The sequence below is a fragment of the Penicillium riverlandense genome (genome assembly GCF_028828495.1).
Source record: "Penicillium riverlandense strain IBT 135883 chromosome Unknown utg000006l_segment0_segment0, whole genome shotgun sequence".
Classification (NCBI taxonomy): domain Eukaryota; kingdom Fungi; phylum Ascomycota; class Eurotiomycetes; order Eurotiales; family Aspergillaceae; genus Penicillium; species Penicillium riverlandense.
This window is the reverse complement of record NW_026643197.1, coordinates 2,351,680-2,377,168: the sequence shown is the minus strand read 5'-3', so window position 1 is coordinate 2,377,168 and position 25,489 is coordinate 2,351,680. Positions and strand designations below refer to the sequence as shown.

Below are 25,489 nucleotides of genomic sequence, written 5' to 3'. Positions count from 1 at the left end.
ATTCTAATCTGAATTGCAAAAGCACGATCTAACTACTCCATTGTTTTTCACGACCCTAGGCCATGTCTCGAAACAACAACAGCGGCTGGAGGCGGCAGTGGAGGTGCTTTAGGAAGCACGACGCTTCGGGCCAATGAAAAACACAGCGTATGTATCCACACTCTCATATACAGATGAAAGGTGTCTAGCATGAAGCTTATGCCGGATGGTCGAGTGAGCTAGTTATCACCCTGGTCAATGGGTATGGCAATGGGATGCCATGCAAGACACAGGCCTAGGAATCAATCCTTCTTCCACTCATCTACAATACCGAAGAACCGGAAGAATTTTCTGAAATTAGCTTCATGTTTATCACAGATCATTCATTTCCTAGGGTATACATCGCACGTGGGAAGTTCAAAGTAACCTAACGCCCGCCAGCCTGCCAAAAGAAATGCTCCGCCAAAATGCACCCTTATCTAACTAATCAATGCACGATTTTGTAATTGCCACCACTCACAATCTCCAATTTTCCCCGAGAAACCATCCCAGCCAGGAACTCGCGCAGCTCCTCATTGCTATAAGGAAACCCGCCGGGAACGACCACTTTTAACATCATGACAATGCGCGGCAGAGGGAGCGCGCCCTGGTTCGTGAGCATGCCAACGATGAACTGCCAGTAGAGATTCATTTTCTCCATCGTAGCGGCTTCGGCGGACTCCTTCGCGGCAGCTGCTGCCGCTGCTGCTGCCGCGGCCGCGGCGTCGTCCGAGGAATTGCCTGCCCCTTCGTTACCGGGTGCGTCAAAACCGCTGGGATCCCCGGGCTGCTGCTCGTCTTCGGAGGGTAGGACTTCCAGCACGCGGAAGGTGTCGCGGTGGGGTTCTGTGAGGATGCGCTTGCTCACCCAGAACAAGCACGCGCTGCGGACTAGCGTGGCTGCCATGTGGAGTTGGTCGGAGAGATCGGAGACAGTTTTTGTGACTTCTGGCTCTGATTCGGTCTGGAAGGCGTAGATCACCGTGGCCTGCCACGTTGTCACTTCGTCTACGAAGACTCGGTCTTCCAGGTCTAGCTCGACGGTGACTTGGCCCAATCCGTTCCTCCACGTGAGCTTGCGGGATTGCTTGAGGGCCTCGAAACCGGCCGAATATCGCTGTTGCAGAGATATGATTTCGTCGGGGACGTTGAATTCTTGGTCTTGGATCTCTGGCCAGAAGAACCGCGATAGGATCTTTGCGTGGATCTCGGGCACATTCTGTTTGGTGGTTGCCTTGGCCGCCTTGCGAGGCTTGGATAAGCCTTGGTCGTTTCGCACGACGTGGTCGACACGTCGAGAATCGAAGATATCCCGGAGCATAACTTCGCACGCCTGCAATGCTGAATCGCCGAATCGCACCTTCAGAAGCTCTAGAACCGACATTTCCTGGTCAAAGTCGGTGCGTTTCAGGAGCAGGCGGTCAGCCAGTAGAGTCTGCATCTCCTTGACAAACATCTCCTTCGAGTCGAAAAGACTGACCAGACTGTCGATGACATCTGAGCTCTTTGATTTGCGATAATCTGGCGCGGCGTCGACCGGATCTGGTGCCCAGTTCATATCGTCCCAGTCCAGTTCACCCCGTTGATTTCTCAGTGAATTCTGGTGTGCCTTGTTCAGCTCCGCAGCCAGTTCCACCAAGGTGTCACTGCTAGGGACAACAGGCTCTCCGGGAGCGGGCGGCTCAGCAAGAAGCCCACTGACGATTACCTTAACCGTATCATCGCGATCCTTGAGGTATCGCCGGATTGGGCGAGCAATGCGGTCAAGAAGAACGCCCTTCGGGTCCAGAAGGTGGAAGGCTCGAATGATGGAAATATACAGTTGCAAAATCTGGACTGTCGAGGCACCGGGATGTAAAAGCCGTCTGTTCAGGGTGTTGATGAAGCACTGTGTGACATGGTTTCGCGCCGCGGGATGCGTAGTGAAGTGCCGCAGATCTTCCACAGCGCCAATGCTGGCAGGCCATTCGACGATCACATCGAAGAACTCACTCGTCCGAAGACTCCCAAGACGTGCAATGCCCATCTCTTGCCACTTTTCTACGTCTCCAAAGCTCACATCCATACTGCTAGCGGCTTGAGTCGCGGACGGAGTGTGGATGATAGCCAGCACCTGCACCGCGAGGCGTGCAAAAACATTTTCAATCCACTGTCGCAAATGCTGCGGTGCCGATGTCGGTGCCTGCCACTGTTCCGTGTAAGCAGCACGGACAAATTCTGTCATCATGATATCCATCACGCTGGCAAACACCTTCTGTGCTTTCTCGCCGCCGAGCCCGACAAGCTGTAAGCCATTGAGAAAAGCCAGCAGTCGATCCCGCGCCATCGTGACCCGAGCATCCTCTCCCTCCGTCATGATCTGTGCCCGGGCTTCGTCGGAGTCCTCCATCCTCCAGTCATGGTAGGAGACGGAGTATTTCCGGTCCACTTCCATACCATCTTGGCTCGCCTCACTCGTATCGTTGGTCAGGGTGTCGATCCCCAAAATAACCAGTGCATCCCGCGCAAGCTCTGCCGTGAGAAGTGGCGAAATCTGCGACCACGGCAGGGAGTATGAAACCACCGTGTGGAAGCTCCGCTGAAGTTGGGTCAGTACGCGCCCCTGCTCGGGTGTGGCAAGTAATGGTAGTAGATAATGCACGATAGGAGCCAGGTAGATTCGACGGGCGAGTTGCAAGCAATCCACAATCTTTCGGAGCAGTCCTTCCTTCTCGGGGCTGTTCAGAAGCTGTGCAATTCATCAGTATTTGAGAATGTTAGGTCCCACAGATCAATATCACACCTCGTATAGCCCCGCTCGAAGATTCGTCAAGAAATGCCTCCGTATCTCATCGCCGTACCAGCTAAACAGACCCCATGGAACAGCGCCATCTCGGGAATTCTGGGAATTCGAAGATGTCAGGAACGCCAATGCCTCTGCAGTATCTTTCGCCGGAGGACTGAGTCGGTTCCATTGCTTCAATGTTTCACTGCCGTCGGTCTCCCTGTAATTATAGATCGGCGCAAAGCCCCCATCCGGCACAGCCAAGAATACCGTCGCCGCGCGCCATGCTTGGTTCCAGGTCTCTAGGTCTGGGTGAGGTTCCGTTGATTGATGGGAGTCCGAAGGAGTCGCCTTGGGAGTCGGGTCGCGGTCGAAGGTGGGATAGGGCGGAGGGTGGGCGTCTAGCAACACGGGAGAAAAGACAGAGCCGAAGATGCGTCGGCGTCCCACCGTGAGGGGGACTGTAGAGATCATTATGTCAGAGAGGGTGCATGGCGAGGTGCAACAATGTTGTCTGCAACGACCAAGAAGCAGAGTCCGTGTTTGGGCGTTGCTGCTTTAGGTTATCGCTATCGCGCGTTCACGTGACCTGGGTCAGTCTGACTGTGCCAACAAGATAACGAACTAGAGACCGATGTAGGAGGATGTAGTCCTCGTTGTCGTTGTTGTAGAAGTAGTAGTAGGATGGGGTTGATTCATATCCGCTAGCAGCACAAAGAGAATCTACACTCGATGGGGTATCCAAAAATCAAAACATATGTACGACCTCCCCATTCCCACAACCACACCGACAAAAGCAAAGCACCCAACACCAATAATCCACCCTCACGAGGCTTGGTTATCAACCTTCTCCCACTCGCTATCCGTACTGGCATACTCCGAGCCATCACCTGGTGTGCCGGGACGCTTTCGCCCATCACGCTCGGTGGGCAGTGGCAGATCAGCAGCCGCAACCTTGCTCCCCGTTGCCGATGCCGTCGCGGATTTAGGTTTACGGCCAGCCGCAACGGATTCCGTTTCCGTCTCAGAGTCAGGATTGTCGCCCGGGGCGTCAGCTGTTTCTTTCTGTTGAGCGAGTTGCACGGCGCGCACCTCGGCGGCGAACCAGTTGATGGCCCACCACAGGCCCGCGCTGATGGCGGACAAGACAACGAAGTGGATGCTGGAGGTGGCCACGAGGAGAGCGAGGAGGACGACCTGCAGGGCGGCGAAGGAGACGTTGGTTGCGACCAGTAGCGTCGGCGTGGGGCCGGGGGTGAAGACGCTGGACCATAAGTCCTGCATGAAGGAGGCCATGATGACGTCTGTTCTCGGGCAGGAACGAGAACGGGGACCCGAACGAGGGACAAACGAACAACGGGTGGTGGTGTTGTTGTTGTTGTGGTTGTAGTGGAGGTGTCGGAAAGCGGAATCCGACCCGACCAAAACCAAATGCCGACTAGCTTTGGAGGCGGTGGATTAGGGTTATTGGTGGTGCTCCACTCAGCAACGAAGTATGAAGAATGTCCGGGAAACCCCACGGGGTGATGAGAGGTAATAATGTACCTAGGTGCATACAAACTCGGACTGTCCGCGAGTGAATTGTTGAATGTAACTCTGGTCTCCACCCTGATCGTCTCTCGACCTTCCCAAACGGCACAGCCCGTCGTCCATGGCTCCCGAGGCCAAACCCGGCGATGAAGCTCCCCCGCAAAAAATTCAGGCTGATCGTCGCTGTGTAACTGAGGCGCTACGTAACCCTTAAATATGACTAGCTCCCTCGCCCACTTTTTCGTACTCTCACAAGCTGCTTAACTGAAAATGGACGCTAGCGAGGACAAGCTCACCAAAGATGCCTCGCCCGACCCGTCCACGGTGCAGGGCTTCTCGCACCATGCCGAGAACATCACTACAGACCGCGAGCCCTACGGCCCGCCCGGCCTGCGTGGGCTGCTGAGCAATCCATTCGTGTTCCTCTGCGCTGCATGTTCAACATTGGGCGGATTGATCTTCGGCTACGATCAGGGCGTGGTGTCGGTGATTCTAGTCATGAATCAATTCCTCGACCACTTCCCGCGCGTAGCGGAGAGTCATGCTGGGTCGGGTTTCTGGAAGGGCCTAATGACTGCGATGATCGAGTTGGGTGCCCTGATAGGCGCCTTGAATCAGGGCTGGATTGCGGACCGCATTTCCCGGCGGTACTCAATTCTTGTTGCGGTGGCGGTCTTCACGCTCGGCTCAGTGCTGCAGACGGCTGCCGTTGATTATTCCATGTTGACCGTGGCCCGATTAATCGGTGGTATTGGAATTGGCATGCTCTCTATGGTAGCGCCATTGTATATCTCAGAAATCAGTACGTTAATTCATTCTTCCGATCTCTACAGTCAAACTAACCAACCGCCCAGGCCCGCCCGAATGCCGCGGCACGCTTCTCGTCCTAGAAGAATTCTGCATTGTCCTCGGCATCGTGATCGCCTTCTGGATTACTTTCGGGACCCGGTACATGGCCGGCGAATGGGCATGGCGGCTGCCATTCCTCCTGCAAATGATCCCGGCCTTCATCCTTGCAGGCGGAGTACTCGCACTCCCATTCTCACCGCGGTGGCTGGCCTCCAAGGGCCGAGACGAAGAGGCCCTCGCGAGTCTCTGCAAGCTGCGCCGACTGCCCGCGTCGGATAAGCGTGTGCGCCAGGAGTTGATGGATATCCAGGCCGAAGCGCGCTTCCACCAGGAAATGAACGCGGCGAAGCACCCGGGCCTACAGGGCGGCGGGGCTAAGGATTCGATCCTGCTGGAGCTGGCCTCCTGGGCAGATTGTTTTAAGAGTGGATGCTGGCGCCGGACGCATATTGGAATTATGCTTATGTTCTTCCAGCAGGTGAGTACCTCGATCTCTATAGATATCATGACTGAGAGAAACGGTTGCTAACAGCGGTCAATATAGTTCGTCGGGATCAATGCCCTAATCTACTATTCTCCCACTCTTTTCAAGACCATGGGTCTGAACTACGACATGCAACTCATCATGTCCGGCGTTCTCAACGTGCTGCAATTGGTCGGTGTCATCACCTCCGTGTGGACCATGGATACTCTCGGCCGGCGTAAGCTGCTGCTGGGCGGATCCGTGCTGATGGCCGTGTCGCACATCATCATCGCCGTCCTAGTCGGTCTGTATCATAAGCACTGGCCTCAGCATCAAACACAGGGTTGGGTTAGCGTGGCCTTCCTTCTGTTCTATATGGTTTCCTTTGGTGCTTCGTGGGGTCCCGTTCCCTGGGCGATGCCATCAGGTATTATTCGTTCACTCGGAAGCAATAAGTCAAAAAAAACTAACAATCTACCCAGAAATCTTCCCCTCATCCCTCCGCGCCAAAGGCGTTGCCCTCGCAACCTGTTCCAACTGGCTGAACAACTTCATCATCGTAAGAGTCCTTCGGAGCGGAGTGGTTATTTTGATAATATAATCCATCATCTCACAATTTTTGGTTTTTAGGGCTTAATTACACCACCGCTGGTCGAAAACACAAACTACGGCGCATATGTCTTCTTCGCCATCTTCTGTATTCTGTCGGGGGTATGGACCTACTTGTTCGTTCCCGAAACGAAGGGACGGACGCTGGAGCAGATGGATCATGTCTTCAGAGACAATTCGAGTGAGGAGGAGCAGGCGCGCAGGAATGCGATTGAGGCGGAGCTGTTGCATGCGCAAAGGGAGGGAGTTTGAGTTTTTTATTTTTAATTTTATGTATCTGTATCTTTATCTATTCTTCTTCTGCTACAGAGTTGTACAGAACTTCCAGAAACCGATGTCACCACCTACGCACTCTTCGATTGTTTCTCGAACCCTAATGCCAACATCCACCCTCCCACTATTTTTACAACACAACACTCTTTTCGTCTTACAATGTTGATTTTCGCGGATCACGTGGAGTGGCTTAGACACGGTCAGTCAGTCAGGCACGATGACCTCCGGCGTCACTGCGCCACCGTGGGCGGTCTGATAAGCATCCAACTGGATTGATGCGCCTGGAGCGGAGGGCTGGATCAGCAGCCAAACGCCCGGGTATAGCGACGGACCAATCTCGTCGCAACACGCAGCTGCAATCCCTGCTATGCACCAGGACGAGTGATAGGCTTACTGGCAACTCTGTGTCTAATAAAAGCAGGATAGGTCCCCAGATTTGGGGGTTCTTAGGGGCAGAAATCTGATCTCGGCCCTCTACCCTCGTGTCATTCTATACTTCCGCCAGAATGGATCCAGACGGGTTTCCACTCTGGAAGGGACCCTTCTATTTAGAGGATGAGTCTGAGTCTATACCACAACTGGCTGGATCGTATATGCCGCAGTCAACCATAGGGGATCATGTATCCTACACAACTCCCACAACATTGGATTTTCATAGCCACTCCAATACGCTTAGCTCTGATTCGTGGGACTCATCTTGCCCGACTTCAATCACTACGGTTTTTTCAAATGATCTTTCAAATGAGACCAGATCCAGCAGCGTCACAGCAGAGATGGCTCATGACAAACCTGGGATGCCGTGGAGCGCTTTGGAATGGGGCCAGCAATGGGACCAGCAATGGGACCAGCAATGGGACCAGCTTTTTCCCGAGGTATGTTTTATCCCAACTCCAAACAGTTAGAGGACGTCCATAGATTCTTACAATCCAATTTATTAGCCTGAAACCTCTCGCTCCCATCCACGGCCGATACTACGAAGAGAGGCAGGTCCTCCGATTTCTTACATTGATAATCCGCGTCCTGGAACCTCTCGCTCCCGTCCTCGGCCGATACTACGAAGAGAGGCAGGTCCTCCGATTCCTCACATTGATAATCCGCGTCCTGAAATTTCTCGCTCCCGTCCGCGGTCGATAATACGAAGTGATGCAGGTCCTCCGATTCCTTACATTGATAATCCGCGTCCTGGAATCTCCACGCACTTGGACGCGATCCTACGAGAAATACCCTTCATGAATCCATCCGAGTTGCTGAACCTGAAGAATAAGCTGTTGTTTGCATCGCGACAAATTGATCTTCGCCTTCAGCAAACGCCGCCGGCCTCGGCACCATCCTCGGCACGGACATCACGGCCGAGCTCATACAATCCATCAGAATACCGCTGCCAGACATGCAGCGACTTCTCTACAAGACTCAAAAGCCAATTCAGGCAACATACCACGGCCCACTATCCTCGATTCGCGCATTGTTGTGCTGTACCAGGCTGTGACACCGTCTGGCATAAGCGCGACAGATTTTCATCTCATTTCCGCGAGCATCACGCGAGAGAGGCATCCAGTCAGGAAATAGAGGCCAGCACAAAGGAGTATCCGTGCCCACCTGTCTGTGTACTTTGTGGTGCATCAACAAAATCCTGGGATGAGTTCTACAAGTGTATTGTGAATAACTGCGAAATCCGTGATTTGAACGAGCGAGAGAACAAAGGCACGGCAATGAGCAACGATACTAATCCTTCCTCATCTATCCAGCCAGAAGAAGAGAATTGTTACCAAGCAACTGACGACAAGGGGAACGCGAATGCGACTAGTGACACTCAGAAGATGGAAGTACCCGAAGAAAAGCAAAATTTTGTAAAAAGACCACGACCTCAGCTCGAGAAAAATGACTATCGTCTTCAGAATATACAGAGAGAAGGCTCAACTGAGCCTAGTCCACTGCCGGACGCTGGGGGCTTCACTGACTCCAGCGGGAAATCACAAACCAAACGACGCAGACTGGAGCCAACGAACGCCAGTACAAAAAACTCATCCGAGCTAGTAAACCATGGCAATGACCACCAAATTGAGCTTCATGAATCTCAAATCTCAAGTGAAGACTCTTTGAGAGGAGATCCAGCAGATGTTTCAATAATTTCAACGCAGACCGATATCACAGACCCTGAGCAAAGCGGCGATCATGGGATCGGTCCCGATAGCGCTCAGCCCGAGGGTTTGGAGCACATTCTGGATGCAACTGCCTATTATGAGAAGCTCGATATGCTTGAACTCAACACTGCGGAAACCTGCGGTATCCATTTGGGGCCCAGAACGCAGAACGGAGAGCTAGTCGAATGCGTAACAACTCTCAGAAAATGCAGAGATGCACTGTGCAACCTACAGTCTGAGGGATTCTGTGGAAGCATGTTATCCATTCTAGTTGAGGACCAATTACGACCAGATGTTGCAAACGCTGTTCATCTATCGCTAAGTGAGATAAACTCTCTTTTGAACTCACTCGAATTGAACATCTCCGAAGAACCCTGGTCCCAAGATGCTCAAGTTTCCCTCTCACGAGTGCTTCAGAAGTTTCTCGGAAGCGCTTTGAATGGGCATCAGCATGTTTCTTCACGTTTGGATTGGTTGCCATATGTCCAGTTTTTGAGTACGGTGCTGTCAGTTGGCCTTGTGTCATTTTCAGGCTCACATGTTTGTCGATTTGACCTCAATCTATGGGATCAGCCGATGGATTCTATTCCTGTTGGATTCGAATATTCTTTCCGATCTCGAGAACTAGCATGTCTGAAGGATTTTGTTGGTGGACCTGCTTGGGTTTTGGGTAGAACTGAGACCCAATCAAAGCGGACGGGATTGAAAGTGTCTCTTATGGTTCAAGATCTTCAGGAACTTTGGGGCCCAGTTTGGCTAGTGGAAGGGACAGCCGACGCAGGCCCGATCATCCGGACAGAAAGGGGATATATCGTCCCTCTTCCGCGAGATCAGCAATCCGATGCTTCTTTCAGGGAAATCGAGTGTCATTGGACAAAAGAAATCCCGAATTACATTACCCAGGAGGAGCATATTCCATTGAGCAGCACATCACGAATCTTGATCGGCACCGACACAGTCATGACCCTCAACCCCTCATGCGAATCGCAAATATGCCAAATACAGCAACACATTCATCACCAACTCCAGTTTTCTGGGACTTGCAACGAGTACTACACTACGGAGGGCCATGAAGTTCAGCTTACTGGGGGCCAATACGTCAATTTAGGGCTGGTCAAGAAATACAAGCGGAATCCGATGCGGACAATGAAGTCAGCACTCATCGAGGCGTGTCGTAATCCAGGCACTGATATCTGGCCACTTCTAAAGCTCCGGATTGGATTGGAGATCAGTGCATGCACAGGGAATGCTCGGCGAGTGACACTTTGGGATGTCTTGCGCTTGTCACGGACAAGAGAACTCCCTCCAGAAAAATCATCATACTGCGAACATCAGATTGGAGACCCAAAATGCATCCAGTCGTGCTGGTCTCGTTGCAGCTCCATCAACTGCACCGATTCCCTACTTGATGTTCCTGACGAAGCAGTCTTGACCGATGACAAGGTCCGATTCATACTGGTGAACTCAATCCTAATGTTGGAACACACGGGGATCGACCCAGCAGGCGATCTCCAAGCCTGTTGGCCCTTCTTGGATGGCAACTGGAGCCATCGCATCACTTCAACACGGTTCAATAAATGGATTGACATTGTGAAAGACACGCGAGATGTGGCAACTTTTGCAGTTATCAGCCAACACTGCTTAGTATTTGGCGGGGACAGACCCACACACCTAGGATGTCCATGTCCACAGAGCTACCTGGATGGTCCGCACCAAAAGACATGCTTGTCCATCCGTGTTTTGCCTCGGCCTGTTCCTCGGCAATATCGTGGATTAAAACGTCGTCAGCTTGGTCTTCCAACCCCTCTAATTGAATGCGATCTGGATGAGCTGCTTCCAGATGCCACATTTCGAGTGGGGGATAGATATCTCACCGTGAAGAAAGCATGGAAAGGCCACGATAAAGCTATGGTTGCTATTACCAGTTCGAATCTTGGTATGGGGCCGTGGATGGGGGCTCCGGACTTTCGGGAGCAGGTAAATCCTGACATCAAGGGAGGAGAACCCGTTGAAGTGGTCATTTGTTCAAAGTCATTTGTGGCATGAGTTTGGTGAATATAGAGCGTGATAGGTTTGATTTTCTTGCTGGTTTTTGTGATACCATTTCATATACACTATGCTAAATATACGACTACTACAATCCCTCAATTCTAATGAATCGATGGCCGAATGCATGTATTGTATTGCATAGTAAGAATATCGTTATCCTACAAGTACATGTAGTGTTTCGAGGTTTGGTTCGGTATCGTGCAGACGTAGTGTAGCAGCCGTTCCGTTCAACACCAAAGGGAAAGAAAAACACATTGACGCCATCACATGACATGCAGAAGGGAATAAAATCAGAGCACACCATGACGCGCCTTGAAAATTGATATCTTATCATCGTAAAACAGGATCTCTTGTAGTCTGAACCGAACCCGCGAAGCATGCTCATCATCAGGCTCCGAGCCGTCGTCCGACCAGGAGTTGTTGTCGCTTGGAATGAGATCTGTGTCGGAGGAAGGGAATCCAGGGATGCTGTCTTCGTCATCGTCGCTAGGACCGATGTGGTCTGCATCTCCGTCGCCGTCGAAATTCGAAAGTCCGTCGCCGGTGTTCTCGCCGGAGTGGGTCTCGTCGACATCTTGGTCCGCCTCGCCAGGGCCTGCCTCGAGAATCTGGTAGCATTTCGATTGCAGACCGACGTAGGAGATTTTGAGTTCTGGGCGGATGCTGACGATGTCAAGGATCTGGAGCGCGAGTTCCTTGAGCTCACGATGCAAGGTATGGCCGATATGCGGAAGGTAGAGAGCACGGAGCTGAGGCATGTTGGGTAGTCGTTGGAGGAAATAGTGCTGAGACTAGGTGAGCGTGAGACAAAGAGAGGGAGGAAAAAGCTACATACCCAATCCCGATAGTGCATGGCCATGCCGAGCTCTTTCAGCTGCGGCATCCGGCCACTCGTGACGAACGAGACCACCTCGTGATTGAACATCCACTTGTGCCATCGTGCACTGTGCATATCAGTCCCACCGACCAATCGTTCAGTCGCATCCACGAGAACCTTTCGCAAACTCAGTCGGTGCTTGCGAAGAATATGTCGGTAAATAGCCTCGACCTGGACCGCCGAGTCGTAGAGTGGTGCCTCATGCAAAAACACGCTTTCCAGCGTATTCGGAGCCAGTGCATCCTTGATAAAAAGCATTAGATACGGTGAAACGGTATCCGTTCGCAGGTGTTTGATTTGGAGACAATAATCGAGAGAACTGGTGCTCAGTCGCCGATGTTCCCCATCCTGGGCCCGCCTCCCCGGAACTACAGGAGGAGCGTACTTCCGACGAAGGGCCCGCCAGAGTTTCTCATGGTCCTGACAGCGCATAATGGAAAGAGTGGTGAGACGGGTCCAGTCAATTGCTGGCAATATCGTCGAGACAGATAGCGGGACCCGTTCTAGTTCAAGAAGTTCCAGTTTGAGCAATTCTCGGTCGGGCTGGAAAGCTGCAATTGGCGATGAGACTTTACTGAGCGGTGAGCCAGAGGAGACTGATTGCGTGGATTTGCCGTTTGGCAGCTCGGCAGTCTGCGAAGAAGCTTCCCCTGCCGGAACAGATGAATTGCCGGATTTAGAAGCCTTGTCAGTATCCACCGAGTCCTCTGAAGGCACGGCCATTGCCATTGTCGAGGTCACCGTGGCAGTGTCATCCTGTTGCTGAGCCGTTCGTTCATCCTCCAGGGGGCCGCGTCTCGAAAGGATTTCAAGAATACCACCAGGCCGAGGCCATCCCGCCGAAGGGTCGACCGGGAGGTTGAAGTCCTTTTCGCAAAGCAGCCACTCAGACAGGTATGCCTTGGCGGCAATACCAATCCGCAGTTCAGTCAAGCGGTGACGTGATCGTTCAATCAAGACTGCCAGCTCCTCCACATACGCGGGCTCATCGATATCGAGAACGGCTATGCTCTTGAGCGGTGGCAGTACAGACAGGGAAGGATGTTCCACATGTTTGTACTTCTGGGACAGGCGGGCTGAGGCTGTGGATGAATTGCGCACAGAATTCTCAGAGTTGTCATGCCAGCGCACCCAAACACGTTCCAGTCGACAGTTATGTCCTGGTCGATCCGCCAGAGAAGCAAGTGCAAGCCATATCTCGCGGACCACTCCCGTAGGCATGTCCCATATGAACGCCTCGAGGTTCACCATACGAGCAACAGCCAGAGCAACCAAGGTCCCGAGCATTTTGCCAATCTCCTTGGTCACCGAATACTCCTGGACCCAATGCAACGGCCCATTTCCGATCGAGAAAGTGCGCGTATATTGCGCGTAATAATTTCCTCGCCGTGACCGAAACGTGGTGCCATTCTCCTGAAGGTTGGCGCTCGGGTGGTGGCCACGGTCATCACAACCGCAATGCGAGCAGGCGTCTGTAGAGCGGTTCGATCGGGGCAGCGGCAGTTGGTGGAACACATCTTCCCCCATCACCAATGTGGACAAGCCGTATGATAGTGCATCCACTCCTGAGCAGTCGTCCGTCGCTGAGTTGAGGGACTCGGGCCAGATAATGTCGAATCGGGAGTACATTTGGGGGATCGTCAAGGAATGGAGAACGGAGCATGTCAACGCAAGCGAGGTAAGGTCGCTCGTGTGTGTGACCTATGACAGGTGGTATTAGTTAGCGGTAAGTCCATCAACAAAACTTGGGTTCTGTAGAATAAGGACTCGCATTACCTCTTTGATAATATCCTTCAAAACATCCAGCGGCAGTTCAAGCAGGTGCAGCGGTTTCCTCACATGCGACGTCTGCCCACTGTCTGTTTCCGTCGTGCCCGGAGTAAAAATCCGAGTACCATTGTATAGATCCGACGTCGACTGCGTGAGCTGTAGTCTTCCCAGCGCAGTCGAGAGATGCTTCTTTGCCAGCGCATCGGGCTCAACGGAGGCTGTACTTTGGCTGGAGACAAAATCCTCCTCGTCTGATGAGAGCCCCGCGAGGTCAGAGGGTCTCTCCTCCCAGGCCAAGCTGGCGTCCGCCATGGGAATGGATCGACAGCCGCCTGAGGCGTAATGGAGATCACGGTTGAAAGAGCTCGTGTGGGGCGGGCGTAAGAAGTCAACAAGGACGGCGGGCGGAAGGTAACATCTCCAGCTGTTCGCAGCTGGAGACGAGCTAGAGACTTGGAAGGCAGTCCGAGCGAGCGCCTTGAGTTTGCAAGAGTGGACTAATGCAGGTTTAATAGCGACAGAGAAAGAAAGAAAGACGAGGCGAAGCTGATCTGGGGTTCACCTAGGATGGGAACTAAAGCAGCTGGAGCTGACAGACGGATCGACCCGCCGGCGGTGAAGGTGGTTACGTAAGACACTCTATAGATCAATTTGGATCAAAGAAACAAAAACTTCATTACTACAAGTGCTGGCAGCAACAAAAAACCAACTTTTAATCTTCTCCGCGGCCCAGCTTCTCTAGATTAATGGCAGCACTGATGCACGCCAGGTGACTGAACGCCTGGGGCGTATTGCCCATCTGTTCCCCGGAAATGGCCACTTCTTCGGAGAACATGCCCAGGTGGTTGGAGTAGGACAAGATGTTGTCAAAGTGCGACAGGGCGAGCTTCCAGATGTTTGGAATAGGCACATCATATTTGGCTGCCTACATCACTTGTTAAGAATATCGCACCATGGTCTGAGAGAATACCTACTCGGGCCATGGCTTCAACCAGCCAAAAGGTAACCATGATAAAGGCCCCTTCGCCGCCGCCCACACCTGTAAAACAAGGGCATTAGCACGGTCAGAAGAATGAAAGTGCCATGTGGCACACACCATCGTTGGCTTTCAGATGGTCGTAACGGAAGACCATCTTGGCGCTCGACAGGCCCTCCTTCTCCGGGTTTTCGAGGATCTTCTTCAGCGTTTTGATGAACCGCGGATCATTGGGCGCCACAAAGAAGACCAGAGGTGCGATCAGGATGGACGCATCCAAAACCTCGCGGCTTTCAAAGCTCTGGCAGAAATGACCGCGTTCGGAGTTGTAGCCTTTGTCCATGATTTGGTCGTACAGCTCGTCCCGCGCCTGGATCCAACGGGACCGATCGGGACACGGCAGGCTGGTACGCTTTTCGGCCAGGCGGACGCCACGGTCAAGGGCAACCCACAGCATGATCTTCGAGTAGATGAAGTTCTGGATCTGGCCACGCGATTCCCAAATGGACATGTCCTTTTGGTGGATCACGCCGCAGACGTAGTTCACCATGCGGCGGATAGCCAACCACTGATCATAGGTGATGGGGTTTCCGTGCTTGTTGTACAGGTAAATGCTGTCCAGTAGTTCTCCGTAGATGTCCAGCTGCGTGTGGAAGACGGCCGCATTGCCAACGCGAACGGGCTTGCTACCCTTGTATCCGTCGAGGTGTTCGAGTTCCACCTCGGGAATGTCGTACTCGCCGCGAATGGTGAACATGAGCGGCAGGAAGGGGCGCTTGCTGCCAGACTCAATGTCCTGGGCCGCGTGGGGAAAGATCCGGTCAAAGATAAAGGTGACATACGATTCCGCCTCACTCCTATACCCCAATTTGAGGAAAACGTACAACGTGAAAGCCGTATCACGCACCCAGGAGTACCGATAATCCCAGTTTCGGGAGCCGCCCACATTTTCGGGGAGCGAAAAGGTAGGCGACGCGACGATGGCCCCCGTCGGTTTGTAAGTTAACATCTTCAAGATCAAGAGGCTGCGCTCGACCGTCTCGCGATAGTGACCACGAAACTCGCACTTGCGGGTCCAGTCCGTCCAGTAGTCGAAGGTCTCCTCTTCCATTCGGCTCAGGTGTGCGGCGATCATGGACAAACTGGGGGCTGCTTTCTCGGGGCTGTGCACTACCAGATGGACCGTTTGGCCCTGGCACAAGCGCAGCCAAGCTATCAGGCCCCGTCCCTTCATGCCGGGCCGCTCTTTCATGTTCAACATCGCTTTGGGATAGCCGAGCTTGTCGGGCTCCCGTGAGTCGGCAAAGATTTCGAATTGCAGCCGCTCGGTGTCGCTCTCAAAATGAATCGTCTGAAGGCGATGCTTGCCCAAGTCGTCCTCCAGCTTCGCACGAGCCGTATGCGAATCGCGAGCGTAGTTGAAAGCCGGGAACATCTCCACCTGCAGTTCCATCGAGCCACGGCTGCACTCCAGCTTTCGGATCAGGACGGAGTGCCGCAGTCCCGACTTGAATCGGTTGGCACCGGGTTCATTGCAGGGACAGAAGCCAGACAACAGCCGGGATGATTGCGGCGCCTTCTTGTCCGAGACGGGGAAATAGTCCAACATGGTCACGACGCCATCCTCATTGGTCCACCGAGTCTCCAGCAGGTTGGAGTACGGGAGGTATCGCTGCTTGCTATGAGGATCCACCACGGTCTTGTAGGGTCCCACTGAGAAGTATCCCCCTTTCTTGTCGTCCAGCAGGCGACCGAACACGGTGGGCGAGTCAAAGACCGGCCAGCACATATAGTCCAGACTACCGGCCTTGCTGACGAGGGCACACGTGTGCATGTCCCCAATGAGACCATAGTCCTCAATGGCACTGTACCCAAACTCTGGCATAGTGGCGACAGTGTGGATAATCGATGGAGAAAGAAGCAGATGCAAGACCACACAGCAAACAGGCTCGTGTTGAAATACAATCAAATACAATCAAACTAGGCGGTACAATTGGCAGCAGAAGAGACAAGAAGTGGGTGCGACGTCCATTGCATGTCCATCACACGCCTGCTCCAGGGCATATAAGATCGCACACGCTGGCCGGAAGTGCCAGGAACCCCGACATCATGATGATCCAGGATGGTCTGAGGTCATTCCTATGGTGCATGGAGGAGGATGTTGGTGGTCAACTGTCCTCGACGGGACATCATCATGAGTAACGGGTGGGTTGGTAATTGACAACCAACATGATGTTCAGCCCAATGTTCACAAGACAGATAGCTCCCGAGTCTATCACTAGCGCCGAGGCCCGTTGTCGTGCTCAGGCCCGGTCGCGTGCGGGCGTTAGTACATAGTAGTTCGCATCATTCCTCACCGACCTAGAAGGGAAGGGAATGCCAGCAGGACCATACAACAGTAGTGACCAGCCGGAGGACCGAGCCCGCCAATCATCCCAGACTTGCCGCCTGATCCTTGACTTGACCCCGGATCGCCCAGACGAGGTTATCCACCCAGCTGACTGATCTGTTTTTTCGCCTGATCTGACTAATTCACTCAGCTTCCTTCCTTTTACACTTTGACCTTACCTCGACACCCCCCATCGCTCGTTTTGCTTCACTCTCGCTTCATTCCCTCCTTTGGTTTCTCTCCCCCGGGCCTGTCCATTTTCCAACGCCAAGCCAAGACGTGATTCTGGCCTGAGGACCCTCATGGGGCCGACGGATTGTGTCCTCGCCATTTTCCCCTTCTCAATCCGATCGTAAACCCTCGACGGTTCACGATGGGGTTGTCTGCCCCTGGGAGTCATCATCGGCGGCGAAGTTCCGCTCTCACCAGCGCAGCGCGATCGTTTCTGCCAGGCGAACACGGGGATGGAGCACACAAACGGGAAGAGCAGGAGCCTCTGACGGCGGAGGATCCAGAGGTCTCGGATGGCTCGTCGGCGGGAGATACACTTCTAGAGATGGACCCAATGAGCTCGGACGATGATCATCATGACGACGAGGAGACCGGTCTCACGGCACAGCAGAGACGCCAGCGACGACGGCGACGACGGAGACAACGCAGGAAGCTGGATGCTCGGATTGCCGATGTGAAGTCGACACGGGGAGACTTTTTGCAGTTGAATTTGACGGACCGCAATGTCGTCAAGAGGCTGTGTATAAACGCGTCCTTGATTCTCATGTGGTACTTTTTCTCCTTGTCGATTTCAATTGTGAGTGTTTTCCTTCCATGCGGTTGAATGGTAGAGCGTGACTGACATGTACCGTTCCAGTACAATAAATGGATGTTTTCCGACGAAGAACCCGTTTTCCCTTTTCCGCTCTTCACGACCAGCCTGCATATGGCCGTGCAGTTTACTCTCTCTGCCCTTATATTGTGGCTCATTCCTTCCTTACGACCAGGAAATCCGGCTGGGTCCGCTTCGAATTCGCCTGTGGATGGCACGGCAGTCGCATCCCAGCCGGTCATGACGAAATTTTTCTACCTGACTCGCCTCGTTCCTTGCGGTACCGCAACATCCCTCGATGTCGGACTCGGCAATATGTCCTTAAAATTCATCTCGCTCACTTTCCTCACTATGTGCAAATCGTCTGCACTGGCATTCGTTCTCCTCTTCGCTTTCATCTTTGGCCTCGAGACTCTTTCCGTAAGATTGGTTGTCATCATCGCCGCGATGACAGTGGGTGTGGTGATGATGGTCGCCGGAGAGACCGCGTTCAATGCTCTCGGGTTCACCCTTGTGATCGCGTCGGCATTTTTCTCGGGATTCCGATGGGGTCTCACTCAAATCCTGCTGCTGCGTCATCCGGCCACATCAAACCCATTCTCGACCTTGTTTTTCCTCACTCCTGTGATGTTTTTTTCCCTTATCGTCATTGCCCTGAGCGTGGAAGGTACTGCCGAGATCGCTCAGGGTTTCAACAAGCTTGCCGAAGTCCACGGAAGCGTGTTCGGCATCTGTCTGTTGGTGTTCCCCGGTGTTCTTGCGTTCTGCATGATCTCTTCCGAGTTCGCGCTCTTGAAGCGCTCGTCCGTTGTTACATTGAGCATTTGCGGCATTTTCAAAGAAGTGGTGACTATTAGCGCTGCGGGTGTTGTTTTCCACGACAAACTGACCGTCATCAATGTGTCTGGGTTGGTCATCACCATCGGCAGCATTGCCGCCTATAACTACATGAAGATCTCGACTATGCGAAGCGAGGCTCAGAGGAATGCGTGGGACAGCAGCCCTGGCCCGGACTCGGATGACACAGAAGACAGCGAGATGATTGAAGGAGAGAACGGAGAATATTCCCGGGTTGCCAACCTAGAGACTGCGGAGCATTCAGAAGGTGAACTCCAAGCGTCTTCCTCGGGCCGTCCTTCGCGCCCATTCTACGTCCGTACCAACAGCGCAAGGCACGGCCTCATGATCTCCACGTCCCCTATCCCCGAAGACGAAGATTCTCCCATCAGGTCCGCTCCTCCACACATCACTTCTATGAACGAAACTCTTTCATCTCATCTCCATGCCTCGACCCGAGAGGACAGCCCGGGCGTGCACTCAGCCGCAACCGTCTCGCCCGTTCGGCATCACACCCCGACCTAGTCCTACGACTTTCACGTTCTCTCTTCCACCCTCCCATCTCTTCTCCTTTACATCTCTAAGTTTGGCGGGGGGTTATCTGCACGGCATCAACATATCCCTTTGTTTTTGGTATTTCCAGGACCAAGCAGTTTGATGCTTGGTCTCTGGGAGATGTCGGCTTTTTGACTTTGCATCGCATGGTGGTTGTTGGATTTATACCACGGAGCGGCTGCTTACTTGATACCATCAATTGGAAATTCTCTTAGGTCTTGACCTTCCTCCTTGATTCTGTTGCCATACGTAGTATCTGGATAGACCGACCTAATGCTGACTTGAAACTCCAATAATGAGTTGGGTGAAAAAACTGCGTCAATGAGCTCGGGCGCGCTCGTTGTGACCGCCGAGTCCCACGGTTTGGACACATGTGTATGTCCGCGAGGTAGTCACGAACAGAGACTGGCTAACCACCAACCCAAGCCTAATTAACTATCTCTCGTCCCTCTTCATTCTTCCTCCGCAGTCCCCTTCTTTATCATATCCGCCAAACTCTTCTGCTTCCCCTTCCCTTTGGTCTTTTTCTTCTCCTCAGCTTCCATCTTCCGGTCATACTGCTCCTGATGCTTCTCACGCATGACCCGCCCTTCCTCCGCAAGCTTCGCCTCTAGAATCTTGAACTCTTCGCCTTCGGGATCCATCCCAATCAGCGATTCCAGGAGCTTAATCTCGCGCGCCCACACGCTGAAATCGGACTGTTCAATCGGCGTCTCAAGGATCATAGGCAGATCCTCAAAGCGCGGTTCGTTCATGACATTGTGGAATGCGCGCAGGCCGAGGAATCCGGTGCCAATGTTTGCATGCAAATCGCGCTTGCTACCTCGTGGCGCTTTGGAGTCGTTTAGGTGCAGGGCGCGGAGGAAGCGGAGGCCGATCAGCTCGTCGAACTCGGAAAGGAAGGATTTGAACCCCGCGGGTGAGGCGAGGTCATACCCTGCTGCGAAGCTGTGGCAGGTGTCGACGCAAATTCCGATTCGGGGGTGATGCTCTTTCGGGATGAGGGCTAGGAGGTCTCGGAAGTCGGGTAGTGAGCCGCCGATTGTGCTGCCGTGGCCGCACATGGTCTCTAGCACGGGGACGACGGTTTTGGTGGCGGATAGGGCTTGCGTGAGTGTGTCGGCGAGGCGGGAGAGCGCTTCTGGGAATGGTGTTTGGTTTGCGCTTCCCGGGCTAGAGACGGAATCAGTATGATGTGTTTGTATTGCAGCGGATTTGACTCACTGGAAGTTATAGAGCGTGATACCAAGAGATTCGCACCGGCGAAGGTCATCCACGAAAGAGTCATAGGCCTGCTTGGCCTTTTCCTTGTCGTTTTGGGCCAGGTTGACAAGATATGATCCATGGGGGAGGATGTATCTGATAATTTACTGTCAGTTAAACTTCGATTATTGGGCTCCTGTTTGAGACTCACTTGGTCGCATCGTATTTGTGCTCCACGCAGAGCTGGCGGAATTGATCTCGATGATCATCTTGAAGAGCAGGGTTCTCCCATTTCCGCTGTGATTTTAGGAACAAGGCGAAGGCATTCCCACTGCGATTGATTAGCACGGAACAGATGAATAGAATGTTGAGACCATACCCGATATGGACGCTATTAGTGATCGAGTTGAACACGCCTGGGAGGGAGGCATCAGTAGCCATTTCACTTCAATAAACAAAATCCAACTCACCTTTTGCCGCGCTAACATGAGCGCCTACGAACATCCGCAAGCCTTGCGTCCGCGGTGCCAATGGCATGGCGTCAGATTCTTTCTCTTCCTGTGTCTTCTTCTTTCTTTTTGAAGGCTTCTTCTCAACAATAGTCTCGGTCTCTTCTTTCTTGACCACAGTTTCTCTTTTCTTCCCGCGTTTAGGAGTTGGCACAGGCTTCGCGTCTTCGTCAGCTTCGACCTTAACGGGAACTGATCTTTGGGTCTTCTTCGTCACTACTAGCTCGGCCTCTTCCTTGACCGGCAAGTCGAGATCAGATGTGGGAGAAGAAGGCTCCTTCAGATTGATGCTTGATCTCTGTCGTTTTGATCTTCGTGCCGGGGAGTTATCTGGTGTCCCATTGCTGAGCTGCCTTTTGTGGCTACCCTTGGGGTCTGGGGACTTCAACAGCGCGGTGGTCGCTCCGTCATACAGTTCGTGAGGACACATCCCGCTGTTCACAAACGTCAGACTTGAAGCCGCTGATAGGAATCAACTGCCTGAGTGACGTTGAGTTGCTGGATGTCGATACAGGCAGGGTGCACGTGATCCGCGCTCTTTCCAGATCTCGATGCTCTTGACTGTTGTCCAGACAACGCATCACGTGCCAACCCTTTTCGGTTATCGATAAACCAAACAAAGCAAATCCATCTTCTTCCCTCCACTTGACACTTCCTCTAATCCTACCGCCGACACTGACATCCAGGCTCTGCTGTCGCCACCATGGCAGCCTCTGAAGACCTGATTGACTTCGACATCATTGAAGCACAGAAGGAAAACGTTCAATCACTCCCCGGCGGCCGATCAGCAAGAGAGCTCGCGCGAATCTTCTCAGCGGGCAGCAACGGCGACAAGACAGCAGCACCATCACCAAACGATACGAGAACCCTGACCGATGGCATCCGCCAGGAATATGAGAGCGAGCTACAGGCAATAGGGGAGTCTGATGATCCTCTCGACGTGTATGACCGCTATGTGAAATGGACCCTGAACGCGTATCCGTCAGCACAAGCCACGCCCGAGTCCGGTCTCCTACCGTTACTGGAGCGCGCGACAAAATCGTTCTTGGCCTCGCAGCACTACAGGAACGACCCTCGGTATCTACGCTTATGGCTCCATTACATCAGACTTTTCTCGGATGCTCCTCGTGAAACGTTCGCGTTCCTCGCGCGTCATCACATCGGTGAGGGACTAGCCCTCTTCTACGAAGAGTTTGCCGGGTGGCTCGAGGGCGCTGGACGCTGGACCCAGGCCGATGAAGTATACCGGCTTGGTATGGACTGCGAGGCACGGCCGGTCGAGCGGCTCGCGCGAAAATACGATGAATTTCAACAACGATACGAGCAAAGACCACATGACGCCGGTCCTTCCTCACCTGCTTTACCAACCGTCCGTCCCGCGCTGGCCGCCAAGATGGATCCCTTTGCGCCCTCGGGCGCTTCTGATGACCCCCAGGCCTCACGGCCGTCTCCTAACATGGGAGGCGCCTCGAAGACCAAGTCCGGCAAACCCAAGATGTCCATCTTCTCCGACGCCGACTCCCCCTCAGCCGACCAACCCGCAACCAGTGGCCAGACCAAGGGATGGGAGAGTATTGGATCGATCAAAGAACGCAAGAAGGAGAACGAGATGGAGGCCAAACCCTGGGTCGGCGAGACATTGAAGGCAGGGAAAAAATCTGGCCCGGCTCAGAAAATGGCCATTTTCAGGGACGAGGTGAGTAGTCATTTCGGTTGCTTCTTTCCCCTCAGACCTCCAAATATTTACGATCACAGGACTAATTGCTGGCATGAACCTATGTGGTGTTGCGTTTTTATGTATCCAGTCAAAATCAAATCTTCCTACCCAAAAACCATTGCAACAACAACCCAAACAAGTACCAGAGCATCATGTAAGGGAAGCGGTCAACCCACGAACTGGCCGACGTGAACGGGTCTTCGTCGACCTCGAATCCGTATACCCCGACCCAAGCAACCCGACGCATGAGGTGAGCTTTGAGGAACTGCGGGCTCTCAAGCGCGGGTGGATGAACAAGAATTGGCGTTCACAGAAGGAGCCGCTGCAACAGATATCAGGCAACGCTGGTGGCGTTGATGTCCAGTCCGGAAAGCCCAAACCATCTCCTGTCGACGAGGAATTAATGGTGCGGGAGGACCGGCATTCCCAATCACACGACCAGGAAGGGATGCACGAGGGCAAGTCAGGAAAATCCAGACGGTTGAAGGTCAAGGAGGTGAAGGGAGAGACACAGACCGGTAAGTCGTTTGCTCGGTGCTGTTAGGTCATGCATTAACCGAGTCCTGCAGTCAAAATGAAGTTCGACTCGCCCACGGGCTCCAAAGTACGACGGAAGAGCACCGCGGAGCCAACAATGACCATCCACACTCGTGCTGCTACAGATGAAATCTATAGCATCTTCAACCAGCCCTTGAAGGCCGAAGCAGATGATGGAGCTGATAGCTTGTGCGGCAGTGACTATGAAGACGATGACTACACAAGCACTGCAGATAGTACGGGGACCGGACGCATCTCGGTAGCCTCGAGCGACTTTGGTGACGAGGAGACGCAAACCTTCCACAAGTCCTTCGATGATACCGATTTTGCCGACAACACACGGGCTGAGAGTGTTGCAGGCAGTGATTGGTCCGAGTTCAGTGCGAGTCGAGATGTCCCGAGTGTCGAGCCTGAGACGACTTCTCACTCCGTTTACAGTGAGGGTGCGCCAAGCAGTTCTGCTCATGGAACACCTGAGAGGGACCGGTTTGTCCCGGAAATGCCTGAAGACTATGACCCGCCTTGTGGCCTATACCGGGATCCGGCCATCATGGCGCAAAACCGGCTGCCATTCATGACTCCGATTGTGGAACAGACCGAGTCCTCCCTCCCCTCGATGACAGGTGCTCGAAGCATTGCCTCCAGTGCGAAGACTCCCTCCAAGCCAATAATGCCTCGGATGGGTGATCTCCTTCTCTCAAGTCCACTGGGACTTGCAACTCCATATCATGGAGACCACACTGCCTCTTCTGCGGTGGATGTCCCTTTCAGCCCAACGGTGCTCAAGGCAAAGTCCCGTCGGCGGGAAGTTATCATCAAGGACCGGCAATGCAATCCGACGGACAAAGGAATTCGCAATACGATTCTTAATTCCTTGGAAACGCCGCTGGATATGTACATGGGCTACCACGCTCATGTTGGTGACAGCAACTATGCTTCTATGATCCAGAAGTTTGTCAAGACTAATAGCAGAAAGTCCAAGGGCGAGAATGAAAAGTTTGACACCCCAATTCTCGAATTTCCTGGGGCTGAGCGCAGCTACCTCATCCGTCGCGAGCTCGGAGCCGGCGCTTATGCCCCCGTCTATCTCGCGGAAAGTGTCGACAGCCTAGAGTCTTACGACTCCGAGTCCGATATTACAGACAACAAAGACCGTGATTCCCAACCTCGAAAAGCAAATCCGCACGACAGCGCACGAGATGCATTCGAAGCCGTCAAGATCGAGAACGGACCGTCCAGCGCATGGGAGTTTTACATGATCCGGATGGCACACGAGCGTCTACGGCAGTCGCCGGGTCTCTCACGCGCAGCAGACAGTATCGTGCGTGCTCATGAGCTGCATGTCCATCAGCGGGAAAGCTTCCTAGTAGAAGACTACCGCGGCCAAGGCACTTTGCTGGACCTGGTCAATCTTGTCCGCAGCGAGCCCATCACCCCCAACCACAATGCGGAAAGCGGCCTCGAGGAGGCCCTAGCCATGTTCTTCTCCGTCGAGCTCTTCCGCACCGTCGAAGCACTACACGCCAGCGGCATCCTCCACGGCGACCTGAAAGCGGACAACTGCCTCGTCCGTCTGGACGAGCCCAACCCCAACAACTCCCCTGCCAAAGCACTCTTCCTCCTCGACCTCAACGCCGACGAACAGCCCCTGGATCCCAGTGACAGCATTCACTACTCGCCCAGCGGATCGTACGGCTGGCGAAACAAGGGCCTGGCTCTCATCGACTTCGGCCGCAGCATCGACATGTACGCCTTCTCCCCAGCGGTCCAATTCATCGCCGACTGGGAAACAAGCTCACATGAGTGCAACGAGATCCGCGAGATGCGTCCCTGGACCCACCAGATCGATCTCTACGGTCTCGCCGGCACAATCCACGTCCTGCTGTTCGGCAAGTACCTCGAGTCGACGCCCGTGCGGCCCAGCTCCGGCCCCGCAGACGCAGAAGCAAACGCCTCAACAGCTCGCACGTACCGCATCCGCGAGACCCTCAAGCGCTACTGGGACCGCGATCTGTGGGCTGACGTCTTCGATCTGCTTTTAAATCCTGGTTCGGAGCGCTGGACCCGCATGGAGCGTGAGGGTGGTGCAATGCCATCTTCTTCGCCTTCGACGCCTGTCCTGCCCGTTCTCCATTCTATGCGGCATGTCCGCCAGAAAATGGAGAAGTGGCTCGTCGCAAACGCGGAGAAGAAAGGCCTTGCGAGTCAGCTGCGCAAGATCGAGGCCCTTCTTGCTGAGCGGAAGAAGAAACTTGAGCGGTGACCTTGATCCTCCCTACTTGATACTCTACGATGCCTTTACGAATCTCCCATTTCTTGCCCTCCGTTTCTTGCTCCTGCTATACACTTATACCCTCTGCATCTTCTCTCTCGTTTTCCCTGTTGCATTCTCCATTGCTTGATTTTGTTGCTTGTTCTCCGCTTCAATTGTTTGTATTACTTGTCTAATATGTAGATAATATCTGAGTTGATTCCAAGCCTCATTTCCAAGAAACAGTATCCATAGCACGTAGAAATTGCTTACATCCTGCTGGTCTAGACTCGTCCCGGATGTCGTCTCGATCGACAGACGCTATATCAAAGCGGTCACGGTGCATGTA

At 53.4% G+C, this 25,489-nt stretch overlaps 9 protein-coding genes across 9 annotated transcripts; 4 read left to right on the top strand and 5 right to left on the bottom strand.

Annotated features, from left to right (window-relative positions):
* Positions 1–466: 466 nt before the first annotated feature.
* N7474_007171 (anaphase promoting complex subunit 2) lies at positions 467–3,256 on the bottom strand (the record flags this gene model as incomplete). Its single annotated transcript, XM_057198581.1, has 2 exons — positions 467–2,746; positions 2,801–3,256. The coding sequence occupies 2 exons, from the start codon at positions 3,254–3,256 to the stop codon at positions 467–469; spliced, it is 2,736 nt and encodes a 911-aa protein (XP_057052021.1).
* A 351-nt stretch (positions 3,257–3,607) lies between these two features.
* N7474_007170 (V-type ATPase assembly factor PKR1) lies at positions 3,608–4,078 on the bottom strand (the record flags this gene model as incomplete). Its single annotated transcript, XM_057198580.1, has 1 exon — positions 3,608–4,078. One exon carries the CDS (start codon positions 4,076–4,078, stop codon positions 3,608–3,610), a length of 471 nt encoding a protein of 156 aa, XP_057052020.1.
* A 504-nt stretch (positions 4,079–4,582) lies between these two features.
* N7474_007169 (sugar porter family MFS transporter) lies at positions 4,583–6,485 on the top strand (the record flags this gene model as incomplete). Its single annotated transcript, XM_057198579.1, has 5 exons — positions 4,583–5,114; positions 5,167–5,639; positions 5,706–6,051; positions 6,107–6,183; positions 6,255–6,485. The coding sequence occupies 5 exons, from the start codon at positions 4,583–4,585 to the stop codon at positions 6,483–6,485; spliced, it is 1,659 nt and encodes a 552-aa protein (XP_057052019.1).
* Positions 6,486–7,735: 1,250 nt separating this feature from the next.
* N7474_007168 (uncharacterized protein) lies at positions 7,736–10,693 on the top strand (the record flags this gene model as incomplete). The annotated part of the gene is made up of 1 exon (XM_057198578.1): positions 7,736–10,693. One exon carries the CDS (start codon positions 7,736–7,738, stop codon positions 10,691–10,693), a length of 2,958 nt encoding a protein of 985 aa, XP_057052018.1.
* Positions 10,694–10,986: 293 nt separating this feature from the next.
* N7474_007167 (uncharacterized protein) lies at positions 10,987–13,655 on the bottom strand (the record flags this gene model as incomplete). The annotated part of the gene is made up of 3 exons (XM_057198577.1): positions 10,987–11,376; positions 11,532–13,274; positions 13,350–13,655. 3 exons carry the CDS (start codon positions 13,653–13,655, stop codon positions 10,987–10,989), a joined length of 2,439 nt encoding a protein of 812 aa, XP_057052017.1.
* A 752-nt stretch (positions 13,656–14,407) lies between these two features.
* Positions 14,408–16,204, bottom strand: N7474_007166 (glycoside hydrolase family 15 protein; the record flags this gene model as incomplete). Its single annotated transcript, XM_057198576.1, has 1 exon — positions 14,408–16,204. One exon carries the CDS (start codon positions 16,202–16,204, stop codon positions 14,408–14,410), a length of 1,797 nt encoding a protein of 598 aa, XP_057052016.1.
* Positions 16,205–17,081: 877 nt separating this feature from the next.
* N7474_007165 (putative nucleotide-sugar transporter) lies at positions 17,082–18,893 on the top strand (the record flags this gene model as incomplete). The annotated part of the gene is made up of 2 exons (XM_057198575.1): positions 17,082–17,516; positions 17,577–18,893. The coding sequence occupies 2 exons, from the start codon at positions 17,082–17,084 to the stop codon at positions 18,891–18,893; spliced, it is 1,752 nt and encodes a 583-aa protein (XP_057052015.1).
* Positions 18,894–19,375: 482 nt separating this feature from the next.
* On the bottom strand, positions 19,376–21,065 carry N7474_007164 (DNA-(apurinic or apyrimidinic site) lyase APN1; the record flags this gene model as incomplete). Its single annotated transcript, XM_057198574.1, has 5 exons — positions 19,376–20,096; positions 20,148–20,282; positions 20,338–20,457; positions 20,506–20,542; positions 20,597–21,065. 5 exons carry the CDS (start codon positions 21,063–21,065, stop codon positions 19,376–19,378), a joined length of 1,482 nt encoding a protein of 493 aa, XP_057052014.1.
* Positions 21,066–21,338: 273 nt separating this feature from the next.
* On the top strand, positions 21,339–25,152 carry N7474_007163 (putative checkpoint protein kinase (SldA); the record flags this gene model as incomplete). The annotated part of the gene is made up of 3 exons (XM_057198573.1): positions 21,339–22,331; positions 22,441–22,870; positions 22,922–25,152. The coding sequence occupies 3 exons, from the start codon at positions 21,339–21,341 to the stop codon at positions 25,150–25,152; spliced, it is 3,654 nt and encodes a 1,217-aa protein (XP_057052013.1).
* Between the last annotated feature and the right edge of the window lie 337 nt (positions 25,153–25,489).